Source organism: Aquila chrysaetos, chromosome 5 (assembly GCF_900496995.4).
Source record: "Aquila chrysaetos chrysaetos chromosome 5, bAquChr1.4, whole genome shotgun sequence".
Taxonomy (NCBI): domain Eukaryota; kingdom Metazoa; phylum Chordata; class Aves; order Accipitriformes; family Accipitridae; genus Aquila; species Aquila chrysaetos.
Genome location: NC_044008.1, coordinates 38775340 through 38802870, shown reverse-complemented (window position 1 = coordinate 38802870; position 27531 = coordinate 38775340). Strand labels below are relative to the sequence as shown.

General features: G+C 42.8%; 2 protein-coding genes across 11 annotated transcripts in view; both read right to left on the bottom strand.

The window, feature by feature from the left end:
• BBS4 (Bardet-Biedl syndrome 4) overlaps positions 1-18373 on the bottom strand; it is a 43941-nt gene extending 25568 nt beyond the window's left edge. The window contains exons 1-2 of one of the 6 annotated variants that reach the window (XM_041123392.1): positions 18234-18373; positions 16433-16483 (exon numbers count right to left, since the gene is read on the bottom strand). In XM_041123392.1, coding sequence (XP_040979326.1) covers positions 16433-16483; positions 18234-18340 — 158 coding nt within the window. In that variant the 5' untranslated portion in view covers positions 18341-18373. Of the gene's footprint in view, positions 1-169; positions 191-16431; positions 16484-17665; positions 18069-18233 lie in introns of those variants that run through there. The other 5 variants (XM_030013489.2, XM_030013485.2, XM_030013484.2 and 2 more) reach the window with 5 other exon arrangements.
• Positions 18374-19374: 1001 nt separating this feature from the next.
• The window catches only part of ARIH1 (ariadne RBR E3 ubiquitin protein ligase 1), a 63425-nt gene continuing 55268 nt past the window's right edge, over positions 19375-27531 (bottom strand). For 3 of the 5 annotated variants that reach the window (XM_030013820.2, XM_041123391.1, XM_030013822.2), the window contains 5 exons: positions 26641-26771; positions 26485-26542; positions 24926-25198; positions 23918-24030; positions 19375-21052 (listed from right to left, as the gene is read on the bottom strand). In XM_030013820.2, the coding sequence (XP_029869680.1) occupies positions 20968-21052; positions 23918-24030; positions 24926-25198; positions 26485-26542; positions 26641-26771 (660 nt within the window). In that variant the 3' untranslated portion in view covers positions 19375-20967. The remainder of the gene's footprint in view (positions 21053-23917; positions 24031-24925; positions 25199-26484; positions 26543-26640; positions 26772-27531) is intronic. The other 2 variants (XM_030013821.2, XM_030013824.2) reach the window with 1 other exon arrangement.

The following is a 27531-nucleotide window of genomic DNA, read 5'->3' as shown; positions in this document are numbered from 1 at the left end:
TGTTACTCATTTCTACAGTTCAGATGCGGGTAGCTGAGAGGTAACCATAGCAACTGGCAAAAAAGCTATATGTTTGCAAGTCAATATTATGACAGAAGTGCAGAAGCAAAGCAAGGCAAGGACTGCAGCAGGAGCCGGGGCAGCAGTGAGGGCGATACAAGCACCAGACCTTCTCCAGGCCCCACGGAGCACGGCACGGACCCACACCGCCGACGGAGATGCAGGCTCAGCTTCCAGCAACCCAGAGCAGAAGGTGTTATTTGAAGCGGTCTGCAGTCCGCTCTGCCAGCTGGCAGTACGGGTCATGATCAGATGTAAGAAAGAAGAAACTCTGCAGCTGGAAGGACTGAATCATGTCAGGAGACCTTACCAGTGTAAAGTGTTATTCTCTTTTAGAAACACTGAGCTTTAATCACGTGAGGACTGCGCCTGCGGCTAGCAGCAAACACATCTCTCAAGCATATCATGCTCTCTCCCACAATTCACACCCAGTCTAGTATCACTGAGAGCACTTAAAAACAGCTAGAATTTCTTCAGCTGTTGAAGTTGGAAAAAATTTTGTAAAGCCATTCTGGTTTTGTTGTTGTTTCTTTTTCTTAAATTCCAGAATATCCAGTCAGATTCATAGAAGAGCTGAGATTTAAGTCTGCACACCAGCAATTTAAGGTCAAATACCTTATAAAGAAGGTTCAACTACCAAAACCAAATAGAAAAATCACAGTCCAAATAAAAAAGTAATCCACACAAGCTAAGCTTACAGACACGCACAGATCAGGGATCCAAACGTTCTCAAGTTCTCCTCTGCTGTGTAATACCTGGATCTTTGTAAGTAAGGTGTTTAAATATGCGTGTTCCAGATCAGATTAATTGATTTCTGATGACTTTATGCTTTCCATTCATCCTTCTTACGGTGAGACCATGAAGGGAAGAGTGAAGAGGCTGCCTAAAAAGCTACAAATTGATTGAAAAAAACACTATTTCATAAACAGTCTGGAGGGCTGCTGTTCTGAAGTCCGTTGAGGGGTTACCTAATTCATTAACAGATTTGTAATGACTTCCTTGTGTAAGTTATTATGGGTGCCAGGGTTTGACAGAATTTTCTTTTTTGAGAAACACAGCACTTGGGGATGCTCGAAATGCACTGCAGAAAGTGGCTGGACTTGAGTGCTCTTCCTGCATAGCGTCTCCTGGTGCCACTATCCGATCCAAAATACTGAACCAGACATGTGTCTGATACACCTGGGCACTTTCTACCTTCTTTTGTAAGTACTGATTTAAAAGCAGACATTGCAAACTTTATTTAGCCATAAAGATTTCAGTTACAGTCAAAACTAAAGTATACTTTCCCATTTTGTGCCTAATAACACAGCTTAAAATTACAAAATCCTGCATCATTATATACAATGAAAACTGTCTTAAATGGGGATTAATCAGAAGACCTTCCAGACATACCCCATCTGGTCTCCAACTATCTGTAGCACACGCCTTACTGGGAGGTTAAAAAGAAACAGACAGCACCATTAAATATTAAAACATACAGAAAAACTAGCTGGCTGGGGTGTGTTGCTAGCTGAGATGGGAAAGACTAAATTATGTTAGAGCCTACACAAATGTTTTGGGCTAAGCTAAGAGGACAGTACATCAGCAAGCGGATGGAAGATCAGTTGTTTAATTCCTGAAGGAATGAGCTTTTTCACACTTTTAAGACCAGAGGGACATTATACTCCACTCCCACACTACAGAAACGCCTGCTGAGAACAGGATTGGGAAGGAAGAAATGCTGAATGTCAGAGTGAGTGCTGAGCAGAGTATTAAGCTGCAAAAGAAATGGGTAGAACAGACACCGCCTGCCTTCTGGGTCCAAGACTGCAAAAACCCAGAGGAGTCTCCTAAAAGAGCTGGGCTGGACAGAAAACAGACAAAGCAAAACACACCATAAGACACAGAAGTGAACAGTTTTCACATCTGCAGAGATAAAACAGTTTCTCTTCCCCGGGCAATATGCTGAGCTAAGGATAACTATGTGGAATTGGGAAAACACATGGAGTTTTTACGTTCCTAAAACTCATTTGGAAATAGCAACAAACCTGACTGAGGGGACCTTAATCTCCTTTTTTCTTTTCTTTTTCCCTAAGACAAGCAAATTGAAAAAAGGCAAACAATTCTGATGTCTTTCGAAAAAGATGCCTAGATTAATTCATAGATATAAGTGAATCTTACACCTGAACACAAAGTTTCATAGAAGAAAGTTGATGCGCTCCCTGATTCTATTCCAGAAAGTAAATGTGCACACTTTGACCCCTTCTCTGAAAGAGAATCCAACATGAACACCATGAACCAAATCTGGTATGGATGCCACAGAGGACTGAGAAGAGAGGAAGGGCATAGAAATTATGAGAAAATTAATAAATTTGACACAGGAACATGTCTGATCCTCCCAAAAAGGGCTGTGGGAAGTAAAGGATTATTTCCAGGCTCTATACTCTATTCAGAAGCAGAGAGAAGTAATGCAAATTATTTATACACCTCTCCAGAGCCACAACCATCTTAATCTGCATTTCTGTTTTTCCATGAAAGCAATGAGACGCCTACTTCTGGTGCATTTATCTCCCTTAGGTTTGCTCCCCCAGCCTGCTGATAAGGGCTGTCGCAGTGCAAAGGGTCACTGCATTTTTCTGAAGAAAAGGGAAATACAAATCCACAGCTAGTTGGGACTCCAGCTCCAGAGAAAGGGAATAAAACAGCCTGCAACTTTCTGAAAGGACATGATTCAATCGTAGCTGGTCCTAATATCCATGCATTTTTCCAAGTTTAATAATTACCCACAGAATACCTAAAAAACCCCCACACACACAGTTGATGTGTGTCGCTCAGCTCTTGCTGCAGTGGCCTGAACAGCGACGTATGGCTGGATCCAGCCACGGGGGCTGCTACGAGGGGCAGAAGAACAGAAAGAAGCACCGGCAGCATGCCTCAGTCTTCTCAAGTACAAGGATGATCGGGAATAGTGGAGGCTCCATATGGCATATAATGGTTTGCAATCTCACACTAATTAGATCTGGGAACACATACTGCCGCAACCGGTCGTTCAGAAGGTTTCTGCGCAGGGAAAGGCCGCCGAATTTGGCCTCACCAGCAGGAGCTGAGCACATTCATCAAGTTCCTCAGGCTGCCTACATTGCAATTTTCCACCTTCTTCCATACATGGACCTTCAGAAGTTTCTCACATGTAACTGCTGTGGATCATGTGAAGACACGCTCTTCTTTGTCACCTTTTGCAGAGCCCTCGCAAATAATCCAGGCACTGCCAGGATGCAGGGACTACAGGTTAGAAAATAGTAGTTTATATCATTCTAGCAGTGAAAAAAAAAAAAAAAAAGCCATTATTTTCTGTAAATCAGCCTGCTCAAGGGCCAGTCCAAGAAAATGCGATTATCAAAAAACTTGGCATCTACAGTGAAAGGAGTTTATAACTTGCATAATTATCTTTTGGCCTCTCTTTTCTGGGATTACAAAAGTCTAGTCTCATTAAGCAACTGCGACAGGGAGCCAGGCACCAAATATATGATTAAATACCTCAGCCAAGAGACATGCCAGTTTCTTTGAAGTGTGTTTTGATTGAATTCAAAAGGGAATCCATCTGATCTCCCACTTTCTCTGTGGCCAGTGATTGATTGCACAGCCCACTTGCAGCAATGTGATTTTTCTTTCTGACAATGCTCCTTTAAGGAAGCCACTGGAGCGGAAACCCCAACAGAATCAGAGTAAGATCATCAGGTTTGTATCTCTGCTGCGCTATCATCACTCTTTGCTTTATTCATCCTCTTATAGATTTTCTCAACGGACTGAAAAAAAAAATTATCAGAGTTATTCCCTTTTGTGTAAACCTCCCTAGGAAATTATTTTGTGCTTGCATCTTCATATTGGGTAATTATAGCTTAGCTATGAACTATCAAACAGTGGGTTTTAGATTTAATAAAAGGGTTTTGAAATTGCTGTAAAGAAAGAGGAGGTGAAAAAAGCCCCAGAAGGCTCCAATCAGATTTCATGGGGGAAACGATTGCTAAAGCACCAGCCATCCTCTTAAAGAAATTGCCAGGTGCAAAGAGACCACTTTTGTTGTGGGCACAGCCAGAGTAAAGTGCATTTCAACATAACTGCACAACTGTAGCCATCAGGCAGCTTTTCACCTTATTGTCTCCAGTGTGCAAACTGTCAGCTGCCTGGAGCACCCTAGCACCCTCCCTGTGAAAAGCACAGATCAGCTACGGCTCTCTGAGGTGGAGAAGGAGCTCAAGAACACGTTAGTCTCATCCGACTAAAAAAAACCAGATCAGAGCCCAGCCCTTCTTCCACTCTGGCTTATCAGAAAGACTCTGAGCCCCAGTTCACTCCCCATCCCTCCAGCTTTGCAACCCAGCCTGCAGTGAAGTGAGCAAGAGCAGCAAGAAGAGCCCGGAGGAGAAGCAGAGAAGCAAAAGACTCAAGAAGAGACAAGAACCTATTATCATGCCCAAATCCATAATAGCCAAACCCACACATAACACACAAGGAGAGGACAGAAAATCTTCAGAAAAGTAATTAAATGGAAGTATTTTTAATTTTCTTTTATTCCACAGTAGCCTCACGAGCCATGGTCTAGATCCATTGTGGTAGGTACCATGTACATGAGTAAGATTATCCAAAAGGCCTAATTTGGATCCTGATGCAACTGTCCCTTTCCAAATTCTAATTAAAAATTGCACGTTGTAAAACAGCATTCAAGCACACAGGTATCTGCAAAATTAATAAACACAGAGGCAATGACTCAAGTCTCTATTGCAACATTTTGCTATTAAGAGAGCTGCACCAAAGAAGAATTTGGTAAAGTGCCATCTTGTTCTGAAGAAATCAAGGCAGGAGGCTTTGCTGCAGTGAAGCCACGAGGGACCGAGGTTATCATCTCCCACCATCGTGTAAGGCTCGCTCTAACGCACAGAAGCAAGATTGATCTTCTCAATTTGAGATTCATTTCCCATTTTACAGTAATTCAGGTCATCAGCTTAACAGCAAATTGACAACAGCATAAAGACAATTCACTTGCCGCTGCAGGAGAGCATCCAAATCTGAGAGGCAGCACATGAAAGTCTTTCAGGACCAACATCCACTCCATCCATCCCTCAATTCCCAACTCAGCCTCCCAGAGACACTTGCTGACATTATTGCCAGGGTTATAATTATTCCCACTTGCAGAGCTTGGGGAAGGTTTACTGTTGGGCATAGCTGTGGTTACAGTCCAAAAGGAAGCTTGATGCTCTCACAGCCGTGTTAAATAAACAGTGATAGGGAGGGAAAGGTGAGGATGAAACCAGCTGTGCGTATCTCCCTCTTGCCTTGAGCTTCACAAGCTGCCAATGCAAGGAATTACGCTACCGTTTATAAAACTGGTGACAGAAAGGTAATGAGTATCTTCTAAAGAAAAATAATATTAAAATAATAAGGCACGAACTCAAATAGCTACTATAAAACAAAATACTATTGCCAGGGATTTGTATTTTCCAAAATAAGGTATGAATAACGGATAGAAAGCATTTTTAAGCTCTAATATCAAGTTTTTTAGATTTAAAAATAACAAACTGCCTTGATATCAGAGGAGCATCCTACAAATTCCTAGCTAGGCTGGTGCACAGACAAATTTAACAAGAAATCCTCTTCCTTACTCAGACACTCGAAGGCTTTTATTGAGACCGTAGCAATATAAATACATTACAGCTTTGAAAGAAAACTAGTACAGGAACATTGGTCTTCCTACGCCCAGATCCATCCTTGGAGTTTGAAAATGGAGACATAATGTATTCAAAACTCAGTAACGATGAAAAATAACTCCAAAACCCACCACCCACAGGAGGCTGTGCATGCTGTATTTCACTCATCGTGTGCGAGTACACGCATACGTATGTGAGAATACAGCTGTCTGTGTACACAAATACCTGTAAAATGGATATAAACAACAGAAAAAAGGAGAAAGCCTTCTGCTTTAGCCACTCTCTCTGTTTAATCCCCTTCCCCCTGTTTTCCCTTTTGCAAATTGCTGCTGGAACACCTTTAAATCAAACAATAAACCTGTATGGTTTCTTGTTATTTACAGTCAGCTGGGGTTAATAAAACTCATCATGTACAACTCTGGTGCTGGCAAGAAAGCCATAATTCATAGCTGCGATCTTACTATCGTGTATTAATAGCTTCACAATACGCGGAGAAAAGTGGAAGGAGGCTGAAAAACAGCAGCAGGTTTAAACAAAAAAGCAACATTTCTGACTCTACACCTCCCCCTGCAGGAAAATTAGCCAAAACTATATGGAAGAGCTGAAAATTGTATCTTAAAGCTGATTTATACACTAGGGTGAAGAAAAAAAAAGGGCATTTTCTGTTGTTAGTTTACACTGCATAAATCTTAAAGAGTTGCTAGCTCACACTTCAGTGGTTTTTGTAAGACACTTAAAGTTCTGAGTTACTCCAAACAAAAATGTTTTTATTTACAAGACAAATAACCTACACCGATTATTCAGTATAAATGTTTTCTAGTACGTGCTGCTCAAGTTTAACCTTAAGGTGAAGTGGGAAGTAAATAAATACACACTTGTGACCCCCCTGGACTTCCCAGCACCACAGCGAGGTTCCCAGTGGCAGAACCAGTCTGGTTACTGGGACATCTCAGTTAGCAGTACGAGGCTGATGAGATACCATTCTGCAATCCTGGCTCCATTTGATGAAAGAGGCGGGGAATTACAGACATTAGCACAAGTACCATTAGCCTGATCATTACTACACAAAAAATTTGATTCAAGCCTAATATTGCTTGATTCAAGTCTAAAATCTGATTCAAACAAATAACACTGGGATGAAATTTAGTAACAAATAAGTACTTTAAAAAGAAATTTGAAAAAGTATAATCTTCTTTATTTGCTTAAAAAATCAAAACTAAAAGTCTGTTTCCCCTGTACAAGCCAATTTTGACCATGAGCGCTGACTGCTGAGCAGAGATGCGCTCTGAACAGAAGAAAAACAAGGATCTGAAAGAGCTTTTGCTATTTTTTTTGCTTTTAAATGCAAGCTAATCTAGAAAAAATTAGGCTGATTCGCACAACGGTTCTCAATTCCCTAAGGATGCAGACACTACGCTTGGAGATACTCAGGGATCCATCCCCTGGCATAGCACCCCAATTGTTATCTTCTCCATTTAAACAATTATTTTCCTGCTTGATGCCTTGTGCTCTTGTAGGCAAGAAGGAGACTGAGCTCCCTCCGGGTGTCTATTTGCCAATGCTGTTCCTAAAGAAGGGAGGTAGAGTACACCATTGCAGAGTGCTTCTGAATAAAATGGCTTATAAATAGCACAGGAGGTCTGTGATATTAACTGGTGACTACTCGCTGTTTCCTCCCACAGCAAAGCAGGGATGGAAGATATTTCCCCCGCAAACGAAGCAACACTGGCTGCAGGCATTCCCAAAATAACCTGTGTAACCAGCTTCTCATTAATTCCAGTATCGGGAGCACAGTAGTTTTGGGATTTCCAGTCTAATCCTTCCTTTGGCTTAAATTCTTACGCTTAGTGTTTTTCTGTCTACAGCATGAGGTATTTTACACGGAAATTGAAACTAAAATCATTACAAGGCATTTGTAAGAAAAAGCTTTCCTCTTAAAAAGCAAAGTAATATTGTAACGGGGAGAGGACCACAATCCAGCCCTGAGAGTCTTTGAAACTTCCCACTCAATAGGGAGTAACACCTAGAACCTGTCCTCATTTCATCCACTGCCAAAGAAGAATATTATATTAGAAGCATAACATATTAGAAGAATACATATATTAAAAAAATATAGAAGTTGGTCTTGCAAACAGTTAAGCGCTCCCTACTACAAGACCCTATTTTCTGAATGCGCAAACTTCTTCCAAACTTGTTGCCTCAGGATGAAGTTTTCCAGGTCAGATACCTGTCCCAGGATGAATATTTGCCAGTGCAGCCTTCACTCTTCCCTACCGCATGAATGTCTTAACATTACAGTTTTTAATTACACAAGCACACCTACAATTACAGGAACACACGAGTATTTTCACCAGGTGCCCTGTCTCCTTCTAATGATGATGAATATAAAAGTGAATTGAGGTCAGACAGTGAATGAAATTGTCGAGAAATGTGAATAAACCACTGACTAAATCACAGGACTTCTGCAGGGTCTGTTACGCAGCTTAAAACGTCTGCTGCAAAGGGGACAGACCCTGGAAGGAATGAATGAACAGTCTCTTCATTAAGACGCTGTAAAGCTGCTCCTGAGACAAGAAACCTCACTCTGATTTCTGTTACAAAGCTGGAAAAATCACCTAACCAGGCCTCCCGAGGGCAGCCACCACATGCCCGCCCATCCATCATTTTTGGCTGTACAGCTTGAAATCATGAGAGCTGATATCTCCCAGCCAGCACTCACTCCAGCAAGCAGGATGGGCAGCAGCCGTGCTCTGGCCGTGGAAGTGTTGCAGTATACGTGCTCGGTAACTCTGAAAAACCAAGACCTCAAGCACTGGGGAACCCAAAATGTCTTCTTGACCAGGAAGTACTGTCTCCTAAGAGACTTGAACATATAATGCGCAGTTTGAGTACGACACAGAAGAACCTTGCAGCATCAGGGAATTTATCTATGGGATTTGATAGCTGCAGACAAACACGACAACTGGCTGTACACTGAATAATGGAGATACCTTTTATTTTAAAAGCCCTTAGTGAGCTGTTCCTTTTTCAGTGAGTCCCATCATTCCTGCGCAATGGATGATGTTGGAGAGCTGGGCTAAAGCCAATATGTAATTATGTCACTAAAGACTCAAAGGCTCGAATTCAAGTTGCACAGATAACATTAGTTCTGACATTCTTGAGTGGGATGCATCTCCTTTAACTTAAGTGTCTGAAAATTAAGACATCTGAGTTACTTGCCTTGGGCTGTCTTTAAGGTAAAGGGGAGGAATATGCAAGCTCGGGGAGTGATTCAACACATCCCAAGATAGGTGGCTGGCAGAGGTCAGAGGAATGGCATCAGATGGGCTTTCCACTGACTAAATACGGAGCACAGGTGATCTGCTGAGACTTGTTCAACGTCAGAGACATCTCAATTCAGAATGATGAATCCCACCCTTCCTAATTTTGTTACTTACTAGTTTTATAAAAATATTTTAAAATTCACAGGAGGAGATGCCATTTTATCTGTAAGCAGCACACCAACAAACATTTAAAATACAAAAGAAAATTGCCTAGAACCAAGGACTTTCAAAGGAACGTAAAAAAAAATATTAATTATTTAAATGTTATCCTAAAGTAGTATGTTGCAATTGTACAGTTAGATCCTCTAAAGCTGAGCTATTGTACTTCACCCTCCTCCTGATCCTAATCCAGTCTAATGTATTTCTTAATTATCAAAAGACACTCAGATTATACTCGCTTTCTACAAGAGGTGGCACTTTTATGGCACTCTTCATTGCCTAATTAAGTTTGCAAATGAAGTGGGTTGACAACTGCCAAAAGGTGTAAAGCTAGAACTGAAACTACGAATCTTCTGATTTAAGAGTCAACACTAAGATTTTACAGTGATACCAGTCTTGACAGAAAAACACACCTGCTATGCTGTCTGCAAAGGAGTCCCTGTTCCTGTAATCACAGACATTAATGTACACACACACAAGAGGGCAGAGCTGTGCTAGCACATTCAAACTTGAATATTACCAGTTCTTTGTGGTGCAGGGATTACTGGGCTGTTATTTTGGGGAGGAGAGGATGAAGTGAAGTATATTATACAATTTAATTACCCAAAAATGATAATTCATTTTTTTAATCTCACTATTCAAAACTAACAGCTGTATCAGATCCTGAACAAAATACACACAGCATTACTATCCACTTATCGCAGAGAGATGAAAATATCAAATTCTCTTATATAAAACAATGATGTAATTACCAACTAATCTGTTATTTAGAAACCATTTTCTTCCCACAATGTTGTAGGTTCAGATGGGCTAAAAGATCTTGGCTTGCACATGGCCAAATTGAAACGAATTGGTACATACAGATACAGGAACTGCATTTGCTCCCCCACAACCATGACATTTCCACCAACATCTTTTCTTTTTGATACACTTAAAAGTATTAATTAATTTAACTCAAGGGGGTTGTTTTTATCTGGATTTCTCAGGCAGCTTCACTCGTACAAGTTCAAAGGCAGCTTTGAAGCTGGCTCAAAGAATGGATTTATATTGATTTAAGAAAATGTATCAGAAATTAAAAAATTATCAGCTCTGCAAGTGCACAGAATCGACTCCTCAGGGTGCTAAAAAGTTCCTGCTCTTCAGAGTGCTCCAGCCATTAAAAGACTTACAGGATCCCTTAAAATATCTGCAGGAGCAGGAGGGATCCCTAGTTCACCTGTGTGAGCGGGAGCTGGCCGGAGAGAGAGTGAGATCCATTTTTGCAGGACAGATCATCAAAAGCCACTTATCTACTTCTGCATAACCTGAAAGTTATCTATTATCTAACAGTCACATTTTGAGATTGCTTATCATCATGAGCACTTCCTAACCAAAGTCAATACCAGATAGAGTGAGCTTTACTGCCCATCAAATCACCACGTGCAATTATTTTTTTATCAGAACCCACTGACTACACCCTTGGCTTCAAGGATGAGCACCCACATGAAAAGGACGGCACTACCAGTATTTGAGCGAAATACTGACATGGGATTTAGCTGGGCAAGAATAACACACACTGGGCAAGAATAACACACGCTGCTTGAGAATATTTCAAAATTCAATTAAACAAAAGAAACTACCCTGGTAAGATGCAAAATACCCAGGTTTCTGTGTGGTACAAGTGTGGTAACTTTGAGCCACAAAGAACAACACCCTCATTACCGCAAAGCTTAAGAACAGGATACAACCACAGCTTTAAAACACACATTCACGTTACACACTTGCCTATTTCTATTATTTAATTTATCTGCAATAGCCAAATCTAATCAAACTCTGCTATTACTTGCAAATGGACACCAAGCACTTGTGTGTTCATCGTTCATAAACCGACTTCATCAGGTGTTTTAGTCTTGGGTCAGTAACTTATTTTGTCTCTGAAATGGAGAATGTAATAAAAGCAGAGAGAACTCTATTTCCTCCCTTTCAATGACCCACAATGGCCTTACAAGACATTCTTCTAGTTATGCTTGTAATTATACAAGACAGAAGTGGAACTCACCTAAAAAAAAAAAAAAAATAAGATGAAGACTCACAAACCTTGAAACATCCAGACACCTGGTTTACTTTACAGAAGTGCCCTGATGTGAAGCATTGAGCATGTTAAAATGCCCAGGAGGCAGACCTGACCATATTTAGGGTACGCTAAAATTTCTCCCTATAAAATTTCTTCCATACATCTCACCCACACCCTTCAGTACTATCTCTAGCAGCACTCAAATAGGCCAAGTAGTGCATTGGAATGTACCCGTTTATATGGTATTTTTCATTTAACGTCTCCAAATGTTTTGTTAACTGAAAGTCTGCAGCATCCAAAAACTGTCATTGAATATTAGACCAATCTTCTGGTTGATAAATGGAAAGAAGCAAAAGTCAAAGTGCTTTGCCAAAGGTCACAGTTAATCCAAGGCAGAATTCCTTGCTTTGAACCCTAGGAAAAAACATACCTACAAAGCATCCAAAAAATATCCAAATGCCCAGGAATGGGGAGAACACTTAATCCTTGCTAATACTTTTACAATTCACAAGGGGAAGATTTTTGCTTTGAAAATTATCTACCTGACCCTTCCTTGGGTAAACATAGAGGTGGTCAGTAACAACTCAGAATTCTCCTTCTTCACAGTCTTCACAGGATTTCTAGCCCAAGTCCTTCCCAGTGACTCAAGTGAAATCTACTTTATTTTGCTTCAGTGTATTTATTATAGCATATACATATTTAGGATTCTACCCTGTTGTTAAAAAGCTATCACTGTATCTCAGAAAAATCTGAGGTCTAATATTTGTGTAGAAATCCAAATGCATTTAAAATTGTTCCATTAACCTTTGAACTGTTATTAGACTAACATGAGCCCAGAACTACCTTTCTAAATATTTTTTTCCACAATAAAGGGAAATAAATTCAAGTTATGTTCCATAAAAATCAACAATACAAGCTGGTAAAAGTGCTTCTGTGCTACAGTACTATCAGATACTATAAAATGACTTGATTTGCCTGTGTGGCAAAAGGAAAGTGGAAAGATGGGAGGCAGCCTTTCTTAATTCAAAACCAGTAAAGCATTTAGGAAAATATCTGATTAACTTAAAATGCAGCAGGGAGATTAAAACCCCATCTCAGCAGGCTGATATTAACTCTACATCGCTTCAAGGAACAGAGCTCCCTTTATTCTACCATCAATTGCTTGGGGACAAAATATCAAGACGGGGAGAGTTATGGATCTTGATGTAGCAACAAAGGGAATTGATTTTCAGAGCAGCTCTCCCCACGGGGGGTAAAGGACAAAATAGTGAATGGTTTTAGCTACTAACGTGTCAGCTGCTGAGTAACGGTTGTCACCAAGTGCAGCTACAAGATACTCCGAGGGTTTGCCTTCCATCGGTCCCTTTAATTTAGATTGCTAGATGTAGAGATTTCTAACCTGATTGCTGTGTACGCCTTTCCCCCCCCCACCACAATCTGCTCCAGACTCTTTATACACTTGTTGAATGCTCATCGTCATCCCTTTGGCCCGACCTGCCTGCAAGACAGACTCTCTTAAATCCTAACCTTTTGGGCTTTCACAACCTAAAAGCCACGTGACGGATCAGCCATGACAGCAGCTAATTCAAGAGCAAATTCTGCCTCTTAACTCAGTTATTCTTGTTTAAGAGCCATAAAATCAGGTTGCTACACACTAGGTTTCCATTTTTTCTTGTCTCACAGACAGGATCAAAGGAGCATCCACAGCAGGAAAGCGATGTAACAGCGAGGGGAAGCCACATGACTCTCGGGTTGCATGCTTCAACAATATCCAACGTATTCTCATCTGCATCGCAGGTCAGACTGAAAATATGGTCTTCTGGTGTTCCTTCTGGGTAAGCAACAAAACTCACGTGTATTTTGTCATTCAAATGATTTTTTGCAAATCTGAGATCACGTTCTCAGAAACACACGTTTAATACCTTACTCCTACCCACTACAAACAGAGGCAAGCTGTTACAGTCTGAATCCAGACACTGTGATGATTAAAGTTAGGACTTCAGCGATGACTTGGTCATACTCTACTACATTTGTGTACAACAGCATTGTTTGGTTATTACAATATGTGCTCTATTTGGGTACAAATTATATCCGCACCAAACTGTTCATAGGAGACCATATTATACCATATGGTCTCTATTTCACAGAACTGCTTGCACTAATGGTGGTTTCAGTATCTCTCTTGAATCCTTCTTGAAAATACAATGCAAATATAAAAAGGCAAATTGCTGCAGCAGAAAGTTACCATTCAGTGTTTAAAAATGTCAGTTTAAAATAAGTTTAGCAGCACTCTTCCATTCAAACAGAACTGATGTAGATTTGCCTGGCTCCTTAAAGTTCACCATAATTCTCCTCAGCCAAACTGAAACTGGATAAGATACTTCATTAAGATGTTCTACGAAAATCCTATTTAAAAAAAACCCAAAACTGTCATTGGAAAAAGATGCTATTCTTTCCTGCCAAACTCCACAAAAGCATATACAACATCACCTTCGTTCTCTCCCCTGCTCTCTTACGTGCCCCCAGCATCACACCCACACACAAAGGACACTGTTACATCACTCCCTATTGCAAATCTTTTTGCTGCCCTCATTTCCTAGAGATTAACCATCAGGCAGCTCAAATCAGCTTTTGCCCACTGTACTAAAGGCAACACAGTCAAATGTTAAATGGCAAAGCACAAAGGCTTCTAAGGCATTTCATTTCAGAAGTGCCCAAGGTGCACCAGGTACTGGAGATGCCTCAATTTACCTTAAGAAACAGAAAACAGAGTTACAAAAGTCACAGGCTAGATGATTTTTTTTTCTTCACCATAGTTAATTTTGAGTCAAGGGTCGTGTCGGTACAAAAGGGAGATCCAGAGCCACAAATAACCGGATTTCATTTACTACTTTCTCCCCTCTGGCGTGCGGTTGGACGAACACCAACGGCAATGAAGCAGGTGGAAGGAACATTGCTGGTGATGGAGACACCAATTCTTTTGCACGGCCTTTGCCCCGCCTTGGACTTGCAGCCTTAAAACCTGAAGGAGCATTGGTGGCCCGTTTTAAAGAAGCACCCAGCTCGGTTTCAGGGTTGTTAATGCAAAATGCTGAGTAGGAGAGAAAACCCCTCCTCAGCAGCCACAAACAAGCAGCCCTTTATCAAACAGCAGGCGGGATCTGGAGAAGCAGCCCCATTAAGAAAGTTGCAACTGCTACAGTTCATTCTCCCAAACAATCAATATTAAAATGTGTACACTTAAAAGCAAGAAGGAACTTGACGGACAGTTTAACAAGCAAGCTGACAGAGGCACAACAGCTTCTATCCAACACACCTCCATGGCTTGTTTGTAAGGCTGATGGCTCCATCTTTCTTTTTCAGCTATTCCATTCACTCATGAATTATGCAGAGTTGATTTAATAGACCTCAGCCTGCCAGGAAAGAGCGCTGGAGTGATAGTCCATCTCTTGGCAAACACCATCAGCCTGATCTCTCTACAGATGTTTTATTCAGAGAACTGCAAACGTACACTGTCCTGTAAAAACAGCACAAATATCATAGATGGGACTCGCAGAATGAGGCAGAACAAGGTGGGGGTCACTAAGGATGAGGAGATCAGAGTCATAACCTTTATAGAAAAGGATCGAGATGAACCACCTCGCTAAGGAGTGAATCAGTGCCTCCACGGAAGCCATGCTAATTGGTTCAAAGTAACAGCCATCCTTGCTCTGAAAGAGTTGTCAGTCAAGATAAAAGCAAGTTTGGGGGGTTATTTTTACTTGCATACAGGCCTGAAGCAGTATCAATCGTTTCAGCTTGGGGCAATGTACAGAAAGAGTCTCGGACTCGTGCAAGCCAACAGCTGTAGGTCTATATCAAGCACTGTCTCCAGGATAGCAATATTCTGCTCAAGTGCTGGAATTCTGCTGCCAGGAATTGGGACTACTTGATGTTAGCCTGACCTCTCCAAAAGAAAAGCAAAGTGTTTCTTCCAGCTTACCGGGGCCAGGTATGGCACAGTGCCTACATGTGAGACAAAGAACCTTTAGGCAGAAACTAGGATGTAGCACCAAGGCAGTCTCCACCACAAGGAATTTAGAAACATGGAAGATTTCCTCCCAAAGCATACTCTGACAGGCACATCACACATTCAGAGTAGACAAAGGCCAAAGTACAGAGCTTTCTAACTGAGCTTCCCTGAATTAAAAGGTAAAGGAAGAGGAGGACTGCTTCTGACTGGCACAATAAGTATATTGGGGTTCTAGCAACGCTGCAGAGTTCACTCTTAATCTGACTTGATGGGGCCCTCTGGACACTTGAGAAAGGAAAATCCATAAAAAAACCCCTAACCTCACCTTAGGTAGGCGCAAAAGTCTCTATGGTGAACAGATCTGCACTAGGAACGTAAGCACAGCTCAGCATCACAGAGAAGGAAACATTCTTCACGTGCACCAGGACAAGTCACGTCGCAAGAGAAAGGGAAGATGGGAAAGGAGAGGCTGCAAGATCAAATTGTGCTGCAGGCTTTACTGGACTCCTTACAAAACACCAGGCTTTAGTCAAACATTTTGAACCGGTAACTGAAATTGTTCCTGTTACAGTTCAGATTCAACCAAGATTTCAAAACAACTCAGACTGAGTTGATTAACTCTCACTTTCAGTATGAAAAAAAAAAAAACCAAACCAAGCAAACAATAATTAAAACCAGCTACAACCTGACTGGTTTGATCTCACTTGCTCTCCCTTTTACTTCAAAACTTAGAAAATGCGACACGAAAAATCAATGAGACACAATGTTAGTTTCCCAAGATCATTTCTACAGCAATACGTTATTCTGAAGAACCTAAAATGAACAAACCTCTGGTATTATTTAAGGAGAAAAATGAATATCAAACTCATTAGCAGCCCAACAAGTATGTACACAATAAAATAAACAGTCTCTTAGATTATAAGCAAACATGATGCAGGCTGCAGGTACAGCAAGTCCGCCAGCAAAAGCCCTGAGCTAGTGATCATACAGACCCTAGAAAAAAGTATTCAGCTGCTTACAGTCTAGATAGTCTCATCTTTTCCCAGTGGACATTTATTTCTTACTAGACAGCTGCACACGCTATAAAAGAAATCTTAAAATCAACCTGCCCAAGAAACACAATCCTATCTTCAAACAAACCTTTTTTAGGATGGGGTTTTGGGGGTTCTGTAGCCACTGGCAATGAAGAAACCTGAAAAGACAGAAAAGAGGAGTATTAAATATACCAGGCAAGGTTTCTTGAAGATCTATTCCAGAAAATAATCAGAAAGGACAACTGGCAAATCCCCAAAGACGGCATAAAAATAGCGTCATTGCTGCTAGACAAAATCTGCCCTGCCAAGCACTGCTCTTCCCTAGCCATAGCTAGGCAGAAATTCTGTTCACTGTGTAGATTAAATAAACGCACTCATTTTACAGTACATTCCTGTTCCGCAGGTTCGGTGCTATTTATTAGGATTCTAGAAAGTGATCGTTACCTTGTAAAAAATCCCAAACTCAAGCATTTAAGACGCTAATTAGGGATCACACAGGAAAACGTCAAAAGCATTTCTTATAAAACATTTATAAAGTTAATTAGCACAAAGTCATTCCTGGAGAACCATCAGAGCCCGCAGGCGCGTGAGCACAGCAACGTCCCATTGCACAGCACGCCACACACCTCAACCTGCAAATATTGCCCAGAGTTCACGGACAAGCAGGTACCCAGTCCATGGAAAAGAAATTCATTTTATACTTTTTTCTTACTTGGCATCAAAAATCAAGCCTTCACAGAAGAGAAACATGATTAGACAGGGAAACATTTTTATTCTTGACTTCCAGTTTCTTGGGGAAGAGACATTCCTCACTCCTCTTCCCCAGACACAACACAGGATTTTATCAACCTGTGTCACCTCCCCCCTCCTTAATAAACCATTTTTTAAAGTGGAGGTTCAGTCTACCCTTGTTCCTTGTAATGTTTTGGGAACATTTTCTCATTCTACTCTCTTTTTTTTATCAGAGGTGGGGAGGATCAGAGATCCTGAGTACAGTATCTGAGACATGGAAAACAACCCAGACATATACAGGAAAGGCTTTTACCAGCTTTGTTTCTTAATAATTTCTAACATTTTATTAATAATTAATTTTAATAATTAATAATTTCTAACATTTTGTTCACTTTTCTGACTCCTATTGTGAAAATCTGACTTGATATTTTCACAGAATTACCCAACTCCAAGCACTTGTTCCTAAGCAGCAATAACCAGCACAAAGCCCCTCAGTTTTTTTATATATTTGCAATTTTTTTTTTAATCTGTATACATCATTCTAATTCTAAGTCCTATTGCTCAGCAGTGTTAAGACTTTCCTGCAGCTTCTCCTATTTCCTCCTCACCTGAATAACTTTCTAGCCATCCTTTTGTCCAGATCATTTCTAGATACACCAAATAACACAGGCCTGGTACAGACGCCTGCAGGGCTTCATTAAGGACCATCTTCCACCACAAAAAAAAAGAGCATTTATTCCTTCTTTCTGCTCCTCACCTTTTAATCAGATATTTACCCATGAGAGGAATTTTTTTGCCTTATTCCGAGACCATTTATTTTCCTTAAAAGCACCTGACGATAAGAAATCAGGTTGCACGACACAGCGGAACGCGGGCAATTTTACAGGAGCACACGGGGAAAAGTGAGCCCTGACGGACGCTGAGAAGGGTTTAGGTTTCACTAGATTTCCCCAATAAAAACCAGAATAAGGCTGAATTTCCATTCTGTCTTCGATACCAAGTGTGCAAAGATTAAAAACTCACTCTTAACAGCACCTCCCGCTGCCGCCCGCCCCGGCCTCCCCTTCCCTCACACCCCCCCCCCCAAAGCCCCCAGCCCAGCCCAGCCCAGCCCAGCCCAGCCCTCCCGGGGGCCCGCCCGGGCAGGGGGGAGGCCGGAGGCCGTCGGCCCCTCACCGGTGCGGCCTGCAGCTCCGCCATCGCTCCGGCAGCGGGAAGAAGCGCCCCGTTACCACGGTTACCGACCGACACCCCGCCCCCGGAAGCACTTCCGGGACAACCATAGAGGAGCGCGGCGCGGCGCCCGACGGGAAGGTGGCGGGAGGACCCGGGACGCCCTGGTACCGCCGCGGCGTTTGTCATGAAAAACACCAACGTAACTAATGAAATAATAAAATATAAGTTTATTAGGAAGGGTTTGGTCGCTTCCCCCGCGGTGTGAGAGGGAAGAAGGCCGCGAGTGAGGTGGGATGCCCCAGCCGAGGGGCCTGGGGAGGGTCTCACACAGGCCGGGCCCCCTGACCCCCCCCGGAGAGCCACAGACCCTCAGGAGGAGGGAGGGAGGGATGGGGTGGGCTTGGTTTGGGGTTTTCTTTTTTTTTTTCCTCCTTTACATTTTCCACAGAGGAGGCTGCAGAGCCTGTTAGCGGGGACAGTGTCACCACGGGCAAGGTAATGGCAAGCCGGAGAGGAACAGCAGCAGATTGCTCCCACGGACCCGGGTTTTAACAATCGTTATCTTAAGGTTTGCCAACAGCCATCAAGATCGAAGACACCACGGACCAGGTTTCCTTTGGGTTGGAGCCTGCCCCCATCCTTTGTAGATTCAGTTTCGGGAACGTGGGAGTAAAAACCCAACAGCGGGTAGGCTCCGTGCTTCCACTCGCCCAGCCCACCGCGCTCCAGCAGAGCGCACGTGGCTTTCAGAAGCATTTTAATACACGGATGGGGAATTTTTTGCGAGCCAAGGGGAAGCCCAAGTCACCACCTGCTCCGTCCCAGCCCTCAGGAGCAGGGGCAGGAACAGCACAGGGGAAGGGGCTGCGGTGCGGATACTCTCACGTGTGATATCCAGGGGCAAATAAGCCATCGTGGGGGGCAGGTGAAGGGGAAAGCACGTACAGACAGACAAAACTACATCGCTGGAAGTGTCGGTATTCGTCAGTGAGGGATCTGAAGTGACTCGGGTGCCATATGGAAACAGCATTTCACATTACAGACCTGCCTGTAATCAGCCTTTTTTAATTCCCCCTTGAAGCTGGCAGATTGGAAGAAAGCTTTGAGGACACCAGCCTGGCGAAAAATACCACAGAAGGAATTCCTATACAGGAGTAAATTTAATAAAACCACCACCAATTGTTTACTTTAACATAGCTCTTGTTACAGAAATCATAAAAATGGACTCAGTAGCTAACTCATTAGTTCTTTCCCCTTTTAATTGAAAAATACCCCGCCGATTTCAACTTCTACTGCACTAGATGGAGTGTTAAATAGTTGCTGGGACAGTATGCCCAGTAATTGAGCCCAAAACAAACACAAAGACAATTCCATCACCTTTCCTTTTCAATGTTACGACTCGTTATAATGTAAGTGAAACTTAAACAGCAAGGAACGGTCCATTTGACAGATGAAAGGGGGAGGGAGAGGAGATCCACAGCCGAAATCTTTCTGTTAAGTCTTTTGAGAAGTGGTGCAAAATACACCTCCTTTTCCTGCCTCGGAATTAAAAATAAAACTCTAAATACACACACACCTCCTCTGGGTTAAGAGCACATGTTCTGCACGTGCATGGATGGGAACAGCAGAGTTGGATTTGGGCAGGTATCAATCTGGGGCCAAAAAAAAAGGCAAAGCGTCCTGAATCACAGCGTACATTGGTCACTAACGCAATGCACACAGGGTTACCGAGCATCAGGAGCTGCACGCGAGGGGATGGGTCCGTTGCCAGCAATGGATACACACACAAAACTGGAGGCTGTGGACATAAAGGAACTGCAGGAAGAGGAGAAACCCAACTTCTCTGGTAAAAGCCTTCCAAAAAAAAAAAAAAAAAAAAAACACAAGAAACCAAAAACAAACAAACAAAACAAACAAAAAAAAACAAACACACCCCAAAAATATTCACTACACCAGCACACGCTTCCCCCACCCCATCCCAGGGAAAACAAAACAAAACAAAAAAATCAAACTGAAAGAAAATGCACAGCAAATAGACATAATCTTGAAGATTTTTAAAGAATAAATATTTTTTTGTAATTAAACATTATGCAAACACGTGCCACGCTTGCTCTTTGTCCATGCATATGCGCTATATACAACTTTGAAAAATACTGTGTTGTCCTCTTTTTGTTTTAAAAGTCATATACAAAGGTTTTTTTTTTTTTCCTTGCTGTGTACCCCCCCTCCTCCCCTCCCCAAGAATCACCTTTACAATGAGCCAATCGACATTCATCCGTGTACTTGGGTGGCAGAGAGGAGGAGGGGGACGGGAGAGCCATCCCCCCCCTTACCAAAGGTACATCAAAATGGCTGGTTTGGACATGAAAAGCAGTGTCAAGAAACTGGTTTAAATTTCATCTGTACTACACACAGGAAAAGAAAGATAGAAAAGAAAAAGGAGTCGGCTTGGAGAATGAAGCTACGTTACAAGTTAAAGTTGGAGGGTTTTTTTTTTTTTAGTGCATCTGTCACACTCGTATTGGCCGCCTAGAATACTGTTGTACAATGGTTTATCTACCTTTTTTTTTTTTTATTACAATATAATTTACTTAAATTTTCTGTTAACAAAACAGAATCCCGGTACTACAGACCAGCGGTGTAACAGGCGTAGCGCCTTGTGTGTATTTGATTTGAATTGCATGAGCACTCTAGATGGCAAAGGTTTCAGAGTTCGTTTTATGCGGGGCCAGTCTCAGTCCTCAATGTACTCCCACAGGTCCTTCTCGTAGCCTTCATGCACGTGCTGCAACAAAACCCTTCGTCGACTCTCGCAGTATCTGCAGCAAAGAGGAATAGCACAGAAAAGGCAGGTTAGGAACCACAGGCTCATCCCCAGCATCGAGTAATGCAAACCTACATTAAGCCTCACTTCCAAAAGAGGAGATCCCCTGAGAAGGGACTTTGGTTTTGTAGCCTGTTAACAGTGCTAATTAAGACTTCAGTTACTCCAGTCACTCAACTCCAGGCCCCCGGCTGAAAAAAAACAGCATGCAACTTTAGAGTTTCTCATGCGAAAGTATCCCCAAAGCCGCTACAGCTGAGAAAACTCCATTAATAACTGAAAAAGGAAGAAGCAGCAGCTTCAATTTGCAAAAGCCAGAGCATGGGTTAGCACTGACACCCAAAATGGGACAAAGCTCTCCTCAAACATGGGCTGGTGCCTACTCTGAGGAGAACAAAAATCCAGGAGCTAGCTGGGCAAAAGCTCAGGAGCGCTGGCTGACCCAGTTTTATTCCCCTCCAAAATCACAGTAGAGATGGAAGCGGTTGAGCTGGCTACAAAAAGGGTTACTGGTCCGGCTGGAGTGCAAGTTTTACCTCGCATTGAAACTCCTGGGTCTCAGAGGGGCACTACGCCCTGTGGGCTCTTCCCACCTACACTCATTTAAACAGATAAAGCTGCAAATAAAACTGATCCCAGAGTTAGGTACCATCCTACCAGGATCAATGACACTGAGGAAAAGTGATATCATAGGAACATATCAAAAGATGCCTCATTCATTTCGGGTGCGTTAGCCAACTAAAAAGATATAAAAGCAGAGAAACATTTAAAGTATTCAGGTTCAAAGAGCAAATTATAAGTAAGCAGCAGGCATTTCTGGATTAAACCCCTTCCAGCAGTGATGCAAAGTCTACATCGTCTTTAGGCATGTGGGGGATAAGACCAAGTCTTGGTAACAGCTCCCAAGGCCCCAGGCACTGCTGTTTAACTGGTTCACGGTTTGGCAGTGCCCAGCCCAGAGAGGTGTGCTTTAACGTGAGAATCTGGAACCCAGGAGCCACCTGCCAAGTTACCGGTTCCTGCTGGGAATTGTGTGGTTCAGTTTCCAGGCACACGCATCAGCCAGGACAGCATCCGAGGGGCTCTCGCAGCTGGGAACCCGGCTTGCTCAGCAGTGGCCAAACATCCCTCTGCTCGCTAAAGCAAGGTGCACAGGAGGAATCTCCCAGCAGGAGACCCTGGCAGAAAGCTATCCTTGGTCACAACACCCGCTAACACATAGGCAGAAATTCCTCACCTTAACCCGCAGCCCTTATGCTGCTACCATTCAGTATCTAATCAGACTGACAGATCTGAATAAAACTGTTCTGGCTCTTCTCATTGCTATCAGCTGTTGCAACAGAAATCAGCGTACACAAAGTCCCATTGATTTTCTGAAGCATGTGATAGCAAACATGCACAGTTTCCACTTTCCCAACTTCAATTATTTTGCTGCTGGTGGTGGGGGTTTAATCCTGCTTTCTAGAAATGTCTTTGCAAGCTAAGAGATCAAAACAGCTGAAACCAAATTAGCTAGGAGGTCAGTTCCTGCAATTTTCCAGAGCTCTTTAAACCCACCTCGATAACATCCTTGGTCCCAGTCTTGCATCAGTACACCGTAACCAGTACACAAAGAGCACCATGCAGGACATGATTAAGACATGACTGAACTAGTTAATTAGAGACCTGCGCAGGCTTGACAGATGCATACTTTCTTCCCAGAAACATGAAGGTAGGTTTGGGATACTATGTTTTCAGGCAATTCAGGCTGTATTAGGTTTTAATTTCTTCTGGATAGCTGTTACCATCCCTAGAAGAGCATCCAGTTTCAGAGGACTTAAGTGAACAAGCATCTTGGTCTGAGATACCAACTTAACGGTGGTCTTAAAGGGTAAGTTACAAAATGTCTCAAGAGAAGGTCTGGTAAGTCTTGTCCAGTCCCAGCCATGCTGCCAGACTACAACAGAATGGGCCACAGGCCCACCAAAGCTTAACAGCTACTTCCACTCCCCAGAGTCCCTTAGTCACTACGGCTCACCCTACTTTGGGTTCCCCTCCCCCCCCCCCAAACTAGGCATAACAAATGCAGTGACTTTGGCAAAATGCCTCAAAAATGTAAGCCATAATCCTGTGACTCATCCACATTTACAGCTTTGTATTTTTCCACTGTGCAGAAGCAAATCCCCTGGGACTGTAAAAACCATTGGCATTCATGTCACTTGAACCATAGTGGTTCTGCTCTCCTCCCCAGCTGGGCAGGTTGCTCTCCCTCTTCTTTAAGGACAGCTTTTCTACACCCACTTTTTGCACAAAAGGGACCCAACAGATAAGTAAGAGCTGATTGCTCTCTTATGGCAACTCATCCTAGGCTAAAGCTGTCAGCTTGGAACTACAAAGTCGCTCCTTGTTTTTTGGTCCTCACTATGCAGGTCCCATCTCAGTCCTGGCCATTCCCACATGTGCCTTCTGTGCGGGAACAGCAGTATATGAAAAGCCGCTGCTTTTGGTCACAAGATTTTTCCACTACGCCATTGAAACTTCTAGCTACTGCTCAGCAGAGCAGATGCAAGGCAGAGTTGGGAGCCTCTCCCCCGAGGGCTGGTCCCAACAGGGGCACAAAACCACGCTGCCAGCATCTGCGTGAGGGCTTCACCGCTGACGATTTCAGGGGCTGGCACAGGACACCGCTGCTGCTGTTCTCAGATGCCCAGGAACCAGCTGATCACAATGTATGGCAGAAGGCCAACAGCAAACAGCTTCCCAGGGACATGACTCTGGAGAAAACTGTAGCTTGGCAAGTACTCATGCCACTACCTGTCACATGGGATGGCAAGATGGGTAGTCAGGCAGCTTTGAGATAGAGGATTATTCAAAAACAAACCTGTACTTATCCTGTACTTTCTGCTTTATGTCTTGCAGCGAATCTTGGGATATATCTCGCTCAAGGTACCCAGAAAGCACCTCTGTAGCATTCTCTAAGTCTGCTTGGTTATTCTGCAAAGACAAAAAAAAAAAAAAAAAAAAAAAAAAAAAAAAAAAAAAAAAGGTATTTGGTGGGCATGGAAAGAAGAGACTTTTTTTCTTCAATCCAAGTAAAAATCAGTAGTGAAATAAAAAGCAGGATTAGATATGCACTGTGTAACACTCTAGTAACCTGCTCTGAGCATCAAGATTGAAAAAGCTGAAATTTCCTCATTTGATCAGAAGAAAATCTGCATATCTACCAGCAAGTCTTATGTCTTCCTCGATCCGCAATATCCTGCAAGCCTAAAAAAAAAAATTCCTTTCCTTACTAGTGGTACAGTGCATAAAAGGCAATTCATCTCCCGTTCTGTTCCTTGTCTATTTTTTTTACCAGGATTGGCAAAGCCTCTACTGACTCCTGGTACATGCACAGCAGCATCAGAGCACAACCTTCACTACTGCTCAGTAGTTCTGTGTGGCCTTTGCTGAGCATGCAGCACAGAAGCATCCTGCTTAGGTTCTGCAGGAAGACCAGCAAAGGACTGTTCTAAATTATAAATAATGGTTTCACTTGTGAAGCAGGTTGCACTTCCATGTTTAGACCTTCAACTGCAATTTTAATTGTAGTGCCCTTGGAAAAAAGCCAACACCAGGGAAAGTCAAAATGCCAGATTTAAGCTTTAATACCTTCTTTGCCTGTTCAGGACAGAACCTTGCTCCCTTTCTTGTTTCAGAGGGCAGCATCTTGTAACTCTACTTCCTCCTCCAGCAAACAATGCTACACAATGCCCAGCAGGGCCTCTAACTTTTGCACAACAGAATATTAAGACAGACTCACTTTGGGGACAAGAGCTTCTCCAAGCATTAAACCTCTATTTCACTTAGCTTTGTAATCTGAGCTCCTGACAACCACGTTTTCTCCTACCTCGAAGATAATGGACTGATTATTCTTTTTGAGGTAGAAGGCAAAGACGTAAGTGTACATGAGTGTGGCACGACACTGGCAGAGGACGTCGACTGCTTTCTTCAGGAACTGCACCTCGATCCATGACATGTTGTGCTGCTGCATCTCCTCCATTTTCTGCTTCACCTGAGCATAGAGCTTGTGCTCAAAGCGCAGGCTCTGCATGTGGTTCATATAACGGTTGCAGTAGAACAGGTACCTCTGCAGGGCTGCTCTGGATCGCTGTGTTAATTCCCATTAGGGAAAAAGAAAACAAATAGTTAAAACAAAGTAATGTCTGCAAGAGAAGTAAACCCTTCACAAGGTTCTTCCTGACCCTGAGAACGAGCTTCCTTTCCAAAGGTGTTTCCTCTCCTCTCATGTTGGCCAGACTTAAATGGCACCGCTTTGTGCAGCACTGTTAACCCCGACATTGTGTGGAAACAAGAGGCCAGACCCACGACAGCTCACTGTCATGCAGGGGACTTCCTAGCACAGCTGCAACACCCTCACTCCCAAGCTTGAAAGTTTTTAGAACCCTATTGCTAAAGCCTGATCGGTCTCCAATTTCAGCCTCTCAATTCAAGCTACAGGACTTAAATGCTTCCAGTATCACGACAAACAGGGAGAAACAGATTTTTATTTTTTTGGGGGGCTAATAAGGAATTCTAATTAAGCAATTACTGTGCTTGTGTTAAGTGGGCAACCTTAGGTTGCCTAGGCCACACTGATTATAGAGCAGAAGAAAGAAACCATGTGTTAAGTAGTACAAGAGAACCAAGATGACTAAATATACAGCCATTAATCTTATTTTCTTCTCACTGACAGATCAGTTGTAAAAAAATGACAACATGGGCATGGTTAAAGTTGTATGCTGTGGATGTACAAAGGTAGCACATATCAGCCAAAGTCACCCCTATCTGCAGGAGGAGGGGCTGCAGGAAATACTTCGGTTCTTGGCTGTAACAGTACTTCGACAGAGATGCAGGAAATGGATTTCTGCAAGCTGCAGCACACAGCGTGCAATCCCTCCCCATTAAAGAGGTTTTGGCTCTATCCATATTCACAAAACAGTTCAATGCAGTTGCAACTTTACCCGCAATTTCTTCTATGTCAAGCCTCCAAGTACAGTTATTGGAACAACAGCAGTCTATTTTATTTACATTCAAAAGGTCTGCTGTGTTTAAATACCTCAGAATTCACGTTAAGAACTTTGTAGTAAAGAGCATTTTACAAAGCACATGAGGATTGTTGTCTCAGACCAACAGCATTACGATGACTTCATGTGAAGAGCTGCTAGAAAAGAGGCAAGGCAGCGTGACAGACAACTGAGTTAACATGTTCTTTAAATTGGGTTAAAGTGGCTTTGAACATTTTGGGGTTTTTTTGTTTTGTTTTGTTTCCTGGCATGAAGCAAGAGTCCAAAGCTGTGGGGGAACTTGTCCCAAATCCAGGAAATTCTTCAGAGCAGATTTATAGGTTTACAGAAAGCAAGCCACAGGGTTGGTGATCTCCCTTATCACCAAAGGTTATGGACTCACCTCCTGTGCATCCCTTGCTGCCTTTGCATCATCCTCATTGTAGCGATTACAGTTGTACCTGTAACAGGGACACCGATTCCACACATTTGAGTCCAAATCGATTCTGTTTGCATCACGGCTTCCTTGCCTTCCAGCAAGGCACACTCCTGAACTCACCAGGCAGATCCGTGGGGCTCCCAGGGGCCCAGACACACCCAGCAGAACTCCGCTTTGCAGTTCTGGTTCCGACAGACCATATGGTTGCAGCCCCCATCCTTCTCGATGGTGACGTGGCATTTTGGGCATTCCTATTCACCGGACAGAGAGCACTGTTAGCAGGGAAAGCACAGAACCCACAACAGTCTTGTGAAGTTAGAAGCGTTCCCGTGGCAGCAAGAGATAGCATGTCAAGTGAAATGCATGATTTACTTCTTCCCTTTGATCATCGTGATCCTCTTCCAAGTCAGGCCTTAAAATATTTCCAAAATCAGAGCAGTTAGATAGCAAAAACCCCTAAGGAATAACACATTTTACCTGTGCTGCTATCACAGTGGTACACTGGATGGGTAATTTCATGACCTTCTCCAAAATCACAGCAGTAGTGATGTTCTGTAACAGCCCAGGGGAAAGCATCTGGCTTTCCTCACCATTAACTGTTTGGTCCACTTCAGCACTCAAACTGAAAAAAGCTTAACGGTGAGCTGATATCATGCTGCTATCAATCCAAGACACCTGCAGTTGTAAAATGCCATCCAAAAAGTATCTGAAAACGTGCAGCAAGTATCTAGCATGCTTCAAATAAGCTTCTGTCAGCTAAAAAGACACTTCTCCTCCTGGGGCATTTCCACATTTCCCATCAGGTCCCTTTTCCCCGCTCCCTTCATGTGACACCTCACTGAAGTCTTTTCTACAAAAGCCCACATGGAGCTTCCCTTTCAGGTGTGAGGCCTTTGACAAATACAATATCATCAAAAAGTAGCACTGCACAGGAAAATCTTTGGGGAATAGGTTTTTTTTAACAACACTGATATTCTCATACATCAGCAGCAAATGGCCACTTCCTAAAAT